General features: G+C 46.3%; 1 protein-coding gene and 1 non-coding gene across 4 annotated transcripts in view; both read left to right on the top strand.

Annotated features, from left to right (window-relative positions):
- LOC135808858 (putative glycerol kinase 5) overlaps positions 1 to 14,192 on the top strand; it is an 18,957-nt gene extending 4,765 nt beyond the window's left edge. For all 3 annotated transcript variants that reach the window (XM_065322097.1, XM_065322098.1, XM_065322096.1), the window contains exons 5-18: positions 3,492 to 3,585; positions 4,051 to 4,140; positions 4,674 to 4,715; positions 5,079 to 5,154; positions 5,524 to 5,659; positions 6,666 to 6,726; positions 7,629 to 7,752; positions 8,076 to 8,180; positions 8,380 to 8,430; positions 8,990 to 9,033; positions 9,863 to 9,966; positions 10,674 to 10,733; positions 12,363 to 12,496; positions 12,727 to 14,192. In XM_065322097.1, coding sequence (XP_065178169.1) covers positions 3,492 to 3,585; positions 4,051 to 4,140; positions 4,674 to 4,715; positions 5,079 to 5,154; positions 5,524 to 5,659; positions 6,666 to 6,726; positions 7,629 to 7,752; positions 8,076 to 8,180; positions 8,380 to 8,430; positions 8,990 to 9,033; positions 9,863 to 9,966; positions 10,674 to 10,733; positions 12,363 to 12,496; positions 12,727 to 12,884 — 1,279 coding nt within the window. In that variant the 3' untranslated portion in view covers positions 12,885 to 14,192. The remainder of the gene's footprint in view (positions 1 to 3,491; positions 3,586 to 4,050; positions 4,141 to 4,673; positions 4,716 to 5,078; positions 5,155 to 5,523; positions 5,660 to 6,665; positions 6,727 to 7,628; positions 7,753 to 8,075; positions 8,181 to 8,379; positions 8,431 to 8,989; positions 9,034 to 9,862; positions 9,967 to 10,673; positions 10,734 to 12,362; positions 12,497 to 12,726) is intronic.
- Trnav-cac (transfer RNA valine (anticodon CAC)) lies at positions 4,758 to 4,830 on the top strand. The gene has a single exon. It is a non-coding gene; the product is annotated as a tRNA-Val (tRNA).
- Positions 14,193 to 14,970: the final 778 nt, after the last annotated feature.

Genomic DNA, 14,970 nt, shown 5'->3' with positions numbered 1-14,970 from the left:
CCTTTTCCTTTCTACTAGATTTGTACTCATTTTTTTGTTTTTTGTTGTTGTTTTTTTAGCAGTACAATACATGTAAAATGTACAGGCATGTAAAATGTACTGTCCAACGTTGTGCCCAATAACATAAAAGGCGAATATGGAAGGAAAGAAGCAAAGGAGGAAAGGAAATAACTGGCAGGAAGACAGAAAAATCACAAAGGGTAGCAAGTGAGCAATTAAATGGCAAGAACACCTGCTTCTGCAACCACTAGCTCAGCAGAAACAGCAGGTGCTGCAGGAGAGGAAATGCTCCTTGCTCCACACAAACACATAATACAGGATCTCAGCAAAGCAAAGCTTAGACGGCGGCGGATATGCGCGATGACTGCGCTGTAACGCTCAGTGGACTTGGCAGAGAGTAGGCAAGCAATGCGCTTGTACAGGGCAGAGGCGCATTTGCTCATTCCTCCGCTTGTGGAGAACACAAAAGAAGCATGCTGGACGTGCTGGATGCGCTGCTCATACGCCCGCTTCTTCTCCTTCTTATGCTTGACATAGCAGGCAGCAAGTGGTTTGGAGCGATTCGAAGACGCATAAGGGTTAAACACCCGTATACCAAATAAGGTGCGTTCGAATCGCCCTCCCCAAATGCCGCTCGCTGCCACGTCAAGCCGAGCCTGGTCATCCGCGATGGCTGTGCGATACCGGAGGTGCTTACCTGACAGGGGTTGCAGATGAGGTTCAATGGACACTTGTTGGGCTACTTGGCTATCAGCTCTAGCACGTCGGGTGCGCACTCCAACAGCCTTCCAACTTGACGTGCTAGAGCTGATAGCTTTTGATGTTAGGGGACATTATAGCGTGAAGTTGCCACCGTCCTTGCATGATGAGGCTTGAGAGGCATTTGAGCTGCACCCGTACCCAGGTTTCTACCCATAACATGAGTGTGATTGAGACAACGGCCATTATACCCATACGCCTTGCATGTCATGTTGCTATTGCAACCACCAATGCTCCTCTGGAGTCCCAAATACCCTTCAAGGAAGTCTTGATTGATGGTTTTCGGTATTACATAGAGAGGTGGTTCCAAGCTATGGAACTCTGTGGCAATGAATGTTACAAGGCTCTGCAAGCCTTGGGCTGCAAAAGTCGCATCCTCATGTAACTGAGGAGAAACGAAAGACTTGGAGCCGCCAGAAGATCCTGCATTGCTCTTCCAATCCTTCAGCCATTGACTTGCAGATGCAAGTTTCACCAAGCGGGGTCTGATGGGTCTACCAACTTGGTGCTTGAAGAAAATATATCCACAAACATTTTAACGTTCTTCAAGTACTTCCGTACTCCTACCGTTCCAGCAGGATCACTGGTCTGCATTTCATCAATGGCACACTGCTGGAAGACATCAAATGCCAGCCCAGCACGACGCATTTTGCTGTAGCTAGAAAGGTTTACATGTTCCTTTGTGATTCTTGTCAAACCCACTTGTGACTTGGCGCTGACTATCTCTCTCGTTCACCTCCCTAATCTGCTTCCACACTAGGCTATATCCTTCAACTTGCAGGTGCCTCGTGAAAGCTTTTCGAAAGGTTGTTTCGGAACTTCTTTACAATGTGTGTAGGGTCTGATATGACGAATATAGGGTGCAATGATTTCTTGTTGTAGTATGCACCAGAGGTGTCCTGAAAGCTACGCAAGAAACCACGATTGCTACCACCACCATCACAGCAAAGGACAAGCACATCAAACCCAAACCGGTGAAGGCTTGAAACACCACCATCAATTACATCTTCCAGTTGATAACCCGTCATAGACTTAATGAAGAAGTAGCAGCAAGGAAAGAAAATTTAGAAAAGAGGCTCTTGAAGGAGAACTGTAGAACATGGGTAGTTAACAGGTCTTCCACTTCACCCTCTTCACCTCTTCACCATCAGCATAACACCCACTGTCAACGAAGCCTACAAGAGTATCAGAACGTTTGTCCCATACAAGGCTCCTGCCTGCTTCGGTCATGCAATTCTTCGACGCATGGTGCAGAGTCCCTCCATGCCCCTGAATGATTCTCGAAACCAAGTCACTAAACCTGGCCCACCTGACGCGCCCACGATACTTTCCAGAGTTGGTTGACTTTGTCGGAGCTCGCTTCACGTAAGAAGTTACCTGTGAAGGCGAAAGTTGATCTTTGCAGTTCAAAATTCGATTCGCACCGTTAACTGCACGTTCAAAGGCCAGCAATGCTGGGTCCCACGCTCTAAACGAGTCCGTGGGGAAACTGCAATGTACTGTACAGCACAAGTTCCCTGCATAGTAGTCACATCCTGGGTGCAGCTCAGCCTCAATACAATGATTGCGTGAGTTGTCAACTTGTCACCAACAATAGCCTCATTTGATTGAATTCCTGAAACAAGAAGCAAGAAGAAAATTCACCCATACATATCGACTACTCCCCGCTTCACCGTGCATGCAGGACAGCAATGCTGCAGCATGACCATCGTACCTGTTGTGCTATTCGTATCTTCATGTTCTGTTGAAATTCGCTAAGGCGGATCAGCATCACCCCTTGAGGTCCTATATTGACACACAAACAGAAAGAGAACAGTCAGAACTCTGGTGTTTGAGTACCCAGTTATGGTGCTCGACGCACTGCAGCTATACATACGTTTCCTATAGTTGTACTGAAAACTGCAGTGCTTTACTTATCACAAAAATAGTGACATCTGAAGATGAATTTGGCAAACAAAACTGCCTCCTAACGTTTCCATTTTTTAGACATAAAACGAGAAGTTATGTAGATGCTATTAATCAACAGTTTATAAATCCACGTCTTTGCCTAGTGGAAATAATTATATGCTTGCTAACTTGATGTACATGTATGTTCAATAAGTGCAAATGTTGAATTCACAAAAATTCTAAAAGCGGGCAATAACTACACGAACTGTCCCTGTTTCCGACTGATAGTAATTAAAAAGTCGGCGTGGAAAAAGCAATTTTTTAAGTGCAATAAAGAATATAATAGATGCAGACATGGCCAGACAACAACGAGTCTAAGGAATTTTGAAGAATTTTATTGTCCAAAATCGAGTTGTCGTTATTCGTGAGGTTAAAAGTATGCACTCAAATGGTCACAACATGTAGGTATGAAGATTGTGCGGTTATTCACGAGGTTGACTCTAGTTCTTCATTGCCACTCAGACCTATGGCTCTAGGCACAAGAGGCCATGTGGCTTAACATAAACCACCGTTGCTCTCTGTCTATCTATCTCTTTATCTGTCTGTATCTAACCCGCCCTCTCTCTGTCTGTCTCTCTCTCTCTCTCTCTCTGTCTCTCTCTCTCTCTCTTTATCTGTCTGTATCTAACCCCCCCCCCCCCCCGCCCTCTCTCTCTCTGTGTCTCTCTGTCTCTCTCTCTCTCTCTCTCTCTCTCTCTCTCTCTCTCTCTCTCTCTCTCTCTCTCTCTATCTCTCTCTCTCTCTCTCTCTCTCTCTCTCTGTCCTCCTCTTCTCATTGTTTTCAGAGACACTGGTGAAATATTTCATCCTCTTATCTCCTGGCAAGATACACGCGCGACTGAGGTAGCAAAAGCTATGAACAAGGGCTCTATGTTCCGGGTAAGAACACGTATGCATTCAGCTAGAGGCTAATACATTCTTGACTATGCCGTCCAAGTGGCTCACAATCTGCCTCTGTTTAGCCTGTGCTGCAGTGTGGGAATCTAAATTTAATTCGGGGCTTGTGCTTGTGCTTGGATGGGTTTGGGGATTACAAGAGCTGCGCTTCCTTTTAGTGTCCTTGGACAACTCCCCTTGATGCGCTTTCAGCTTCATGGTTTAAAGATTAGAAATTCCTGTGTCTCTCCCCCGTCCTTGGTTAGGGGAGAGTCGCCCTTGTTTGCTCTACTCTTAAACCTCACCTACAGCTGGACTCTCTGGTGCTTTACGTATAGTAGAAGTCCCAGCCCCGGCAACAGAGTAGTTTTGTTTCTGATTGATCCTGGCCCGCTACGCATTTTATTTCTTGCGTCTGTTTTCCCCACGTAATCCTGTTCTCACTCCCTTCTTTTTGTATTGGAATAGACGCTATCTGCCGGGAGCCGATTTCTACACACTGTCACAAGAGATAAGCGTTTTCTCGCGGCCGCTGTGATCGAATTCAAGAGCATGCATGTAAGTCTGTTGCAGTAACAGCAGTGTAGTAGTTTATGTACAAAAGAATGTACAGTAGTCATCACTGCCGATTCTTGTAGTGCACATCTCTCCCACAAGTGCACAGTATAGATACGACTGTTCTGAATAATGATACCAAGACACCTCTGCAAATATACGAGCGTAATTTATCCGTGAAATCTGTCAAGAAAGTGCCCTGTCTTTATGTGTTTGTGTTTGTGTGTGTGTGTGTGTGTGTGTGTGTGTCTGTGTGTGTGTCTGTGTGTGTGTCTGTGTGTGTGTTTGTGTGCATGTGTGCATACCGTAATGTCGCGTATTAAAGCCGGGTTTATTCCTGTAGAAGCCGATGTCAGGGCTAGGCTTCTATTCAACCCAGGTATTTCTGTGTGTGTCAACACTAAAACCAGGCTTATGTGCTGGGCAGTGTATCTTGAAAATCAGGCTTCTGAAATAGGCTTTAATACAAGACACTACGGATGTGTGCGTGCGTGTTGCGTGTGTGCGTGTGCATGCATCTTCTATATCTTCTGTAGATGTGCATCCGTGCCAACTGGGTGTTGAATAACATGCCTGGGGTAAGCTGGAGAGAGCTTTTATTTATTCATCTTTCAGCAAGTGTTTCTGTAGTGTAGTGGTTATCACGTGTGCTTCACACGCACAAGGTCCTCGGTTCGAACCCGAGCAGAAACATTTTTTGAACATTTTTTTGCAGGATTTAAAAATGGTCCCGATGTTTGCTGTGTTATTTCTGGAACTACCCCGTGCTTGGTATTGTTTTGGTGATGTAAGCAAACTCCGATCAAATGTTTATGCATTTGTTATAATCTGTCGCTCGCAATCTAGTACATGTATTGTAAGTACATCTACTTGCATCTTGCTTCTTCTATTAATTTTCCTCTTTCACCGTTCCTTTTTTTGGATGTGTTTGTTTGACTCAGATCAAAGAGCTTGCTGAGCAGGACAAACTGTTGATGGGCACACTGGATACATTCCTGCTTTGGAGATTGTCAAATGGTAAGATCTCACCATTGCTTACCAATAGACCAGACAACCAATCACCAATCACAGTAGTGCAGCTATTGCCGCCAAAGTCGCACCATCTCAGTCGATGATACCTGCAAGAATCCACTGATATGACCAATAGTGTTTTGTAGGTAAAGCTGCAGTGCTGCCAACTATGTACAGTTTCGGCAAGTGAAATCCAACCGCGCCAGTATACCAGTGCTGAGTTTGCTGCACAGCCCGATGTTTGCGATGCTGAGGCTGTGCAGATCCGGAGTTGTTATATTCATGAGTTGGATTTTACTTGCTATAGCCGTACTAATGGTTTTCTGTGTTGAAGACTTAACTTATCTCTCTTCTCTCCTTTGCTTCTCATCCCAGGGAAAGTGTTTGCAACAGACTGCTCCAATGCCAGTGCTACGGCGTTTTACGATCCGTTCACCCTCGGCTGGAGCTCAATCAGTTGCCAGCTCATGGGATTGCCGATTACTGCTTTGCCGACTGTTGTTCACACAAGGTACCAGGAAATACAGTGATCTATGCATCCAGTCCTCTATGTATTCAGTGTGGCACGTTTTGTTTTGAAATTCCAAAATTTCCGGTTAAAATTTCTCCCAATTTGCTAAGGAAGGGTTAGTTCGAAATAGTAGTATCACGTACATGTATGTGTGCAGGGGCGTCACGCGCGGTACAACCAGTGCGGCATGGTCGTACCACTTTTCGTCCAGGATGGTACACCCAATTCGTCCAAAAAGCAACGAAAGAGTGCTAAAACATGCCCTGTTGGCCAAAAAATCCCATTTTTTTCCCTGGGGATACCGGCACCCCCAGTCGTACCACTCCACACTGCCCTGTGAGCCCCCCCCCCCCCCCCCCCGTATGTATTTGGGCTTTGCTTATTCTGTGTGCCTTTCAATGGAATGTGGATTTTGAGAATGCAGTTCCCAGGATTCTCATGATCATGATTGTGCGGTGCTGCGGTTTGTTTGCCAGTACCGGAGACCTATAGCACTGCGCGGTGCTGCGGTTGGCTTGCCAGTACGGAGACCGATAGCACTGCGGTTGGTTTGCCAGTACCGGAGACCTATAGCACTGCGGTTGGTTTGCCAGTACCGGAGACCTATAGCACTGCGGTTGGTTTGCCAGTACCGGAGACCTATAGCACTGCGGTTGGTTTGCCAGTACCGGAGATCTATAGTACTGCGGTTGGTTTGCCAGTACCGGAGACCTATAGCACTGCGGTTGGTTTGCCAGTACCGGAGACCTATAGCACTGCGGTTGGTTTGCCAGTACCGGAGACCTATAGCACTGCGGTTGGTTTGCCAGTACCGGAGACCTATAGCACTGCGGTTGGTTTGCCAGTACCGGAGACCTATAGCACTGCGCAGTGCAAGACATGTACATGTACTATTCAGTTTTCCAAGGATCATGCACTTTCTCAGTTCCTTGGCTTTGGATCTGGAAGGGCTTCAGGCCTTTGTAGGTTTTTTCTTCTCTTTTTGTGTGTAAATGTGGTGCTTTAGTGGGCACATTTGTACATCAGAAGAGTCGATATTTGGTGGACCAATCGAAGTGCATTGTGTGGTAAGTCATATTTTTACTACATTTTAACTCTTCTTTTTTTAGCATGTGATGTCTGGTGAGCTCTTTCTTTCTCTCTGCTATCATGTGCTATGGACTATATTATCAGGCGCGTGCGCCGGTGCCCTTCAAGGGAGGTTTCGGGGGACCTCCCCCGGAAAAATTTTCAAAAAATGAAGCAAAATCCTGCATTTTGAGCGGAAAAATGGGGGGTTCCGGGCACCCAGGAACCCAAACGGGGCACGCGCCTGACTATTCACCTCTGCTGTGGGAATCGTGTATCGTGCTTCACAGACATGATAATGTAGATAGGACTATTTGGCTTGGAAGTCACTCAATCCCACAACGGGTTTTTTTAATCTTCTGCCAGTAATCAGGACAGGTTGCCAGTCTTGTGTCGAATACTTGCGATTCCCGTTGCACTGAGTAGTGCGTGCGTAAGTAGGCGTGTACTTACGATAGCATTTGTGCAGCCTACTCGCTGTGTCGCCATGGTGTACAGAAAGGCTGTGTCTCAACAGACAGGTTATCTTTCTGCACTGGTTCAAATTTCGAATAAATGCACAGTAGCTTATGACTAACCCGTTGGTGACCGGCTGTGTGTAATGTTTGTGTGTGTGTCTCTTTCTCCCTCTCCCTCTCTCTCTATCTCTCTCTCTCTCACACACACACACACACACACACACACACACACACACACACACACACACTCACTCTGTCTCTCTCTCTCTCTCTCTCTCTCTCTCTCATCTCTCTCTCATCTCTCTCTCATCTCTCTCTCTATCTATCTATCTATCTATCTCTCTTCTCTCTCTCTCTCTCTCTCTCTCTCTCTCTCTCTCTCTCTCTCTCTCTCTCTCTCTCTCTCTCTCTCTCTCTCTCTCTCTCTCTCTCTTGTCCCGCAGGTGGCTGATCAGCAGGCAGCAGCATTTGGTCAGATGTGCTGGGATCCTCTGCAAGTGAAGTGCACGCTTGGCACTGGTTCTTTCCTGGACGTTGTCACACATGCACCACATGCCTCAGCCACTGGTAATCCCTAGCAACGGTTTTGTGTCAAGGCAAACGCAATGATTCCGTGTGTGACTCCGTGTGTGGTTCTCGTGTGTGATGTTATACTTCGCCCATACATGGGATACGTTCTTTCTTGTGTTTGAGATGGTAACCTTTGTCTTACGGTGAGCAGGTACCCGAACTGCCATGGGCCCTCTGTTACATGCACATGTATTCGGAGTCTGGACAGTTCTGCTGTTGCTCTTGTCGCTGCTGCTGCCGTCGCTGCTGCTGCTGTCACTGCTGCTGCCGCTACTGTTGTCGATGCTGCTGGTGGCGGTGGTTGTTGTATGTCCTTACAGGAATCTATCCGGTGGTTGGCTGGCGCATTGGTGACGAAGTGACGTACATGGCAGAGGGCACTGCCACGAGCACTGGTAGCTGTGTGGAGTGGGCTCAACAAATGGGTAAGAGATGATGTTATCTGATTGGGCTGCCACCGGCTTGAAATGGATACTGTCCACCACTGATACACTCTTCCTTCCTTGCCCTTTGTTGAATATTCTTAGAACAGATCTCCCCAGTCAACCAGTGCTAACTCTTACAATTTGTATTGCTACATGTACTTCAAAGTATCTTTGTTTCTGTCTTGTTCTGTCCCTACAGGTTGGTTCGAGGATGTTAAGGACACATCTGATATAGCCAAGTCTGTTGAAGGTATATGTGTGTGTGCGTGTGTGTGTGTGTGTGTGTGTGCGTGTGTGTGTGTGTGTGTGCATGTGTGTGTGTGTGTGTGTGTGTGTGTGTGTGTGTGTGTGTGTGTGTGTGTGTGTGTGTGTGTGTGTGTGTGTGTGCATGTATGTGTGCATGCGTGTGTGCGTGCGTGCGTGCGTGTGTGTGTGTGTGTGTGTGGCACAGCAGCTGTTTCGTTTGTGTGTGTGTGTGTTTGTGTGTGTGTGTGTGTGTGTGTGTGTGTGTGTGTGTGTGTGTGTGTGGCACAGCAGCTGTTTCGTTTGTACGTACAATGTAGCTCCTGCTGTTTAATCTTGATAGTGATTGCACTATGCTACAATCTGTATGTATTGCTGGTCTGCCTTTCCTCGCCCACTTCCTGGCCAGTGGGCAGGTCATTAGCGAGTTGAGTCATCTTTGGAATATTCCTTATGATTCTCTTTCCTCCCTACTGGGCAGACCACCTGACCAATTTATGGAAGTGAACCAATACGGTATCTATAGTACAGCATGTGTCTGTCTGTCTTTGTTTCGTGTTGTGCAGATTCTAACGGCGCTTGTTTTGTTCCGGCTTTCAGTGGCATAGAGGTAAATATCGGGAATACCAGCTCTCTCTCTCCGTATAGTCCTTCAAAACTGCCGCTGAGAAATCCATTTCAAGTTCCTCTGCAATATTTTGCAGACATTTTGTTTACTAGTATCGATGCCCACAAAACGAAACAAATCATAGTTATCATACATGTACTTGCCATTAATTGTAGTGATGGTGGGTCGAGACTAGCTTCGTTTCGTGAAAAAAAATGAAAACTGAACTGCGTCCTGCAATATGGTAAGGTGTCAAGGCAATTTATACCAGGTACACTCAACTTTCAGTATAACATGCCTCCTAGGGCCATAAATATCCGTACTTTGTTTTAGCCAGAGTACTGGTTAGCCAAGGCCAACTGACTAATAGTGCAGTGCAGAGTCCTAAAATATGCTTCAGTAGTACAGTAGTACAGTCCTACCCTTTTTGTTTTCCGAGCACTTTTGGACCAGCTGTTTGAAGGTGTGTTCTACATGATCCCGATCTCCCTTACATCCATCCAGTGATACCCAGATTTTTCCCTTGTAGTTTGTGCTCTTATTGCCAGCAAGTGGTTTAGTTGGTGGACTCGATCGCATAACTTGTGCCCACAATTTCCTTGTTTAAATATAAAATTGTTATGTCATTCAAATTACAGAAGTCTTCAGTGCATTTTACTTCCAATGTGTGTGTGTGTGTGTGTGTGTGTGTGTGTGTGTGTGTGCGTGCGTGCACGTGTGTGTGTGTGCGTGTGTGTGTGTGCGTGCGCGTGTGCATGCACGTTTATGTGTGCGTGCATGCATGTGTGTGCGACTGTGTGTGTGTGTGTATGTGTGCACATGTGTGTTTTAGGCTCCATACAAGGATGAATGGGCCTGCTGTTCAGTCTTGGGCTTGAAACCAAACACTAAGCGGGAGCATCTTGTCCGTGCGATGCTGGAGTCGTTTGCATTTCGGTAAGGTCTTGCTAGACCAGGATTATAGAATATTCGGTGATTCAAAAATTCCAAACACATTTGCATGCGATGTGCCAGGGATTAATGGGGGAAATGTCCCTATTATGAGCAATATGAAGTATCATTTCTTGTGCATGTGCGTTGTGTGCAATCGTGTGTAATGTGTACGAAATTTGCTCACATGCCTTCTCCAAACCCTTCTTCCTTGCCACAAATGCCTGGAAGAGTGATGACTATCCATTAATGTGGAGCGCAGTTTTTTTGTAGTCCAGTATCCCACTTGTTCGGCTTGATTTCAAAGCAGAGGTGGCTTCAAGGTGCGCCGTAGCATGCAACCAAAGCAGCATCAATTGCCTACGCAGCCAACACAACGTGAACAGCCGAGGCAATAGCAGATATGCCATCACTACTTCCGCTCTGTATATGGAATGACGTGTCACAACTGTGATCATGAATGATGTGTATCGGCTCAGGAACGGCTCCAGTGTCAGCATCAATGCCAGCTATACAACTCACACTTCCAAAAAAGATTCTATTTTTGGATACAGATGTACCCCTGAAATCCAGGGCTCTTTTATGCAGTGACATGGCCCTCATCGCATTATTAGTATAGTGTGCCGGTGTGTGTATGTGCGTATGTCATATGTCCAAACGTACGTGTGTGCATGTGTTCACAATTTCAACTGGATTTGTGTCTATTTTCACAGGATTTCCCAGTTGCTGGACATCTGCACAAAAGAACTGGGCTACCGGCCAGAGTCCATACGGTATGAGATTTTTCGATCACTGTCTAATACCTGCATAATATAACACCATGTGCCCTTAATGGTGGGTTCTTGCCCGAAATGGGTTTTTGCACTTGCGCATGTACCGATACTGGTCCGATAGACATGACTGTATCAATGCTAAACCCAACCGAACTATGCAAAATCTGGCATTGACTTCATTCGGTTCATTCCTGGCGGAGTAAATCTTAAAGGGGAAGTTAAGGCAAAAATCTAAATTTCACCAGTTGTAGTCTTTGGGGTGCTGAGTCGAATGGTCTTGGTCCGAGAAAGCTGAGACGCTCCCTTCCTACTTGAATCCCAATCGAACTCGCGCACTTCCACCGAAACTGGGTGACTGCGCCCTACTAGATGGGGATTTGTATGCAAAATGTCACTAAAAGCGCCATTTCGTTCTTATAAAAGCACGGATGACCGCGATTGGCCCGTATGTTGTAGTCTTTTGGACGCTGAGTCGACTGGTTTTGGTCCGAAAAGGCTGCGATGCAGCGTTCCTCCTTTATTCCCAATCGAACATGGTTGAACAAGCGGTCACGTGCTCCTGGGTGCCCAAATCACCTGGTCACCATGCCAGCAGGCGACAACTTTCACACCAAGGTTCAACTCGAGTTCAACTTGAGTGACAGGACTGCACCCAAAAAAGGTCAAACAGGCTAGTAAGTTGTACCCTGCAGGCACGGTGACCAGGTGACTGCTGTACGAGGAGCACGTGACCGCTTGTTCAACCATGTTCGATTGGGAATAAAGGAGGAACGCTGCATCGCAGCCTTTTCGGACCAAAACCAGTCGACTCGGCGTCCAAAAGACTACAACATATGGGCCAATCGCGGTCATCCGTGCTTTTATAAGAACGAAATGGCGCTTTTAGTGACATTTTGCATACAAATCCCCATCTAGTAGGGCGCAGTCACCCAGTTTCGGTGGAAGTGCGCGAGTTCGATTGGGATTCGAGTAGGAAGGGAGCGTCTCAGCTTTCTCGGACCAAGACCATTCGACTCAGCACGCCGAAGACTACAACTGGTGAAATTTTGATTTTTGCCTTAACTTCCCCTTTAAAAACGTAATCATGGTAAAATTGGAAGAGTGTTGCATACTGCCAAAAGCCCCCCCCCCCCCCCCCCACAACAAAACATTTGTGAAAATGGTCGACCTTTCACTCATTTACGATCCAAAGCACGATTATTATCTTTTCCTGAATGTACTGTAGCATGGCTACTTAGTCTTGTAGCTGCACCGTTGACCAGCCCATTGTTATACTGGGTCTAGCTGTAAATCAACTGTCCTCGATGAGACTTTACAGCCTGTACCACACCACACATCACTGCACATATGTCTACATCTTTCCTCTCCTGTTGTATTTTGTTATGTTTAATCATTATGAAAGCCCCAGGCAATGTGTGAACTTAATGAGACTAGTTGTGTCTTGTGAGTTGAGCTGGAGGTCAGACCTTCATTACAATGTAGACCGATGCGTTCTGGCTCTGTGATAGGTAGTGAGTCTAGTAGTGATAAGCAATGGGGGTGGTCCCAGACAGAGACAGATGACAGAGAGTTGTAACAGCCCCAGTGTTTACTGACGAACATTCCATGCTTTTTCCTTCATTGCTACAGCGTGGATGGTGGTGTATCGCGGAACGACTTTCTTCTGCAGACCATCGCTGACCTGACCTCATGTCGGATACAGAGAGTGGACTGCAAGGAAACGAGTGCCCTGGGAGCAGCTTTCTTTGCTGGCCTAAGCTCAGGTACTAGCTACTGCTTTCATATGCGTGCTCATGCATGTGTGTGTGTGTGGGGGGGGGGGGGTGTATGGGGTTACAATAAACTGCTAGTAATCCTACTTCAAAGTAGCTGTTACTAGCCTGTATGTATGCGCGAGTACATTGATGAAAGAGTCATTTGCGAGCCTAATCGTACTGGTGAAGCCTCACCTAACTGATTATACAAATTCTTTTTCTTCTGCATGTGCTGCTAGGCTTTTGGAAGTCTAAAGAAGATCTACAGGGGAAAGTCACATTTACGGACGAGTTTGTGCCTGAACCTGAGAACAAAACGCGCCTGGTTGCTGCGTTTGACTTGTGGGAGAGTGCTGTGCAGCGCAGTCTTAAGTGGTACAAGGATACCAACGTGTGAGCTCAGCGGCTGGATATTTGACACAGCGATGACCTCACTCTTGGACTCGATTGGAACGGTTCCTGTAAGTCCTTTGCCGGCTAGAAAAGCTGCCTGGCACCACAATATTCTAGTTCCCAGCCAATGGCTCTGAGTATTGTGCCTGCCCCTCGGCATACAATGTATCTCAGTTGCTTCTTACTTTTTATAGTTTAGTAGGGCTGAGTTTGTCGCTGATTTCTCCCTTCTCAGTGCAGTAGGGGAATTGTAGAATAACTCACATGCTGCCTGAATGTAGCATTGTAGGCAGGCGCGTGCCCCGTATGGGTTCCTGGGTGCCCGGAACCCCCTTTTTTCGCTCAAAATGCAGGATTTTGCTTCATTTTTTGGAACTTTTCCCGGGGGACGCCCCTGGATCCCCCCCCCCCCCTTGAAGGGCACCGGCGCACGCGCCTGATTGTAGGTACCATATCGCTTGAAGTACATGTACTCTGTCTCCCAAACTCTTTACATGGTTTATATCATCTAGTATCTACTCATTGTCTTGTTAATAAGTTGTTATCTGCTGGGTTCTTAGATGCTCCAGCTATTCTTAGGAGCCGTATACTTCGAAGTAGGTCGTCACAGCTTCCACAGTCTTGAATACATGTATAGTACTGGTACTGGTGGTGTGCTAGCTATAGTTTCAGATATAGACCCTGCTTTATTACATAGGACTGAGTCCACTGGGCATGGGTGACTATGACTGGCGAAAAGATGGCCACGGAACCCGTCGATGTGTGCCATTCTGAATTCTGATTTAGGTTGTTCAATTTTATTCCCAGCTCCGTATGAGCCATGGTGCGCTGAATCATGCACAGGACACTACAGTGTGTATTACTTGTTACCCCGGTTTGATCATTCCTTTCCCCAAGGCAAATACTTTTTGGCAGTGTCCTTTCCAGCTGAACTGAGAATTTTCTTCAGGAGCATAGACAATAATTATTATTAGACACTATTATCACCAAGAATGCTCTATTTTTTTTTCCTGTAGCCCATTTCCGCTGCAAACTAACTTTCCACAACTGCTGGATTTCCTCTTTTGCAGCGCAGTGCTCAAATTTGGTTATACAATCTGTTCATGACTAGAGTCAAATGACTGGAGTTAAAACTTCTACATGCACAACTCAATCCGGAGTCCTTTTTCGATATAATCCTCAGTTCTCCATCTCCTGACTACTGTATGACGTACATGCATAGCTGTGGATGCCGCTTCTTTCCCATTTTCCGATACTGTACATTGTACTAGTACATGACCTAGTGTTCTGCATTCTTGAAAATAATGATTTACCTACCTTGAGTTGTACGGATGTGTTGCGAGCAGGGCAGGGGGGGGGGGGGGGGGGGCAGACTCAGTGCATGTATGCATGTACAGCGCTGTCCGATGTGTCGAATACATGTACAGTCGACTCCACTTATAATGAACTCGCATATAGCGGATTTCGTGATAATAGCGAACCCTAACCTTGTCCATATCCCTGTTTGAACTTTGAACCCATACCAAAATTGACCCTTTATAACGAACAGTTTTACTTGTACAGTGTAGTTTATAACGAACCAAATCTTGGTAGGGCCGCATGTAAACCAACTGTCATGGCCCACTTTTAGAAAATAGAATGCAGTTGCCACCGGGGAGCCCTACGCATACCATGGTATGTGTAGCCGGGCTCCCTGCTTGCCACTCAACTGTCATGACTTGCTGCTTTTAAGTAAGCAAGACTGCCAAGGGAATAACATAACCCCAGAGGGGGGTTATAATTATATTCTTGGTAATAGGCTAGCAAGAGTGCATAAACTGTTTATGGACTCTTGGTATATAAAAATTATTAGTTGTATGCCGGGTACGTGTGGGTGCATTTTGGTATAACGAACCTCGGCTATAAAGAACTACATGTACATGTACATAATAATGTAGTTCGTAATATCAGGAGTCTACTGTACATGGATGGGACTTTCCCGCTACGCCATGTGCTAGCGTGCTGCCAAGTGTTGTGTGGTTGTGCACATACATGCGATGCGTGATGTCTTTTGCCTTTTGGTGTCACTCTTCTGCATTCATGATTCAAAT

Source organism: Sycon ciliatum, chromosome 2 (genome assembly GCF_964019385.1).
Source record: "Sycon ciliatum chromosome 2, ocSycCili1.1, whole genome shotgun sequence".
NCBI lineage: Eukaryota > Metazoa > Porifera > Calcarea > Leucosolenida > Sycettidae > Sycon > Sycon ciliatum.
The sequence above is the reverse complement of the archived record's forward strand: the minus strand, read 5'-3'. Positions and strand labels throughout refer to the sequence as shown.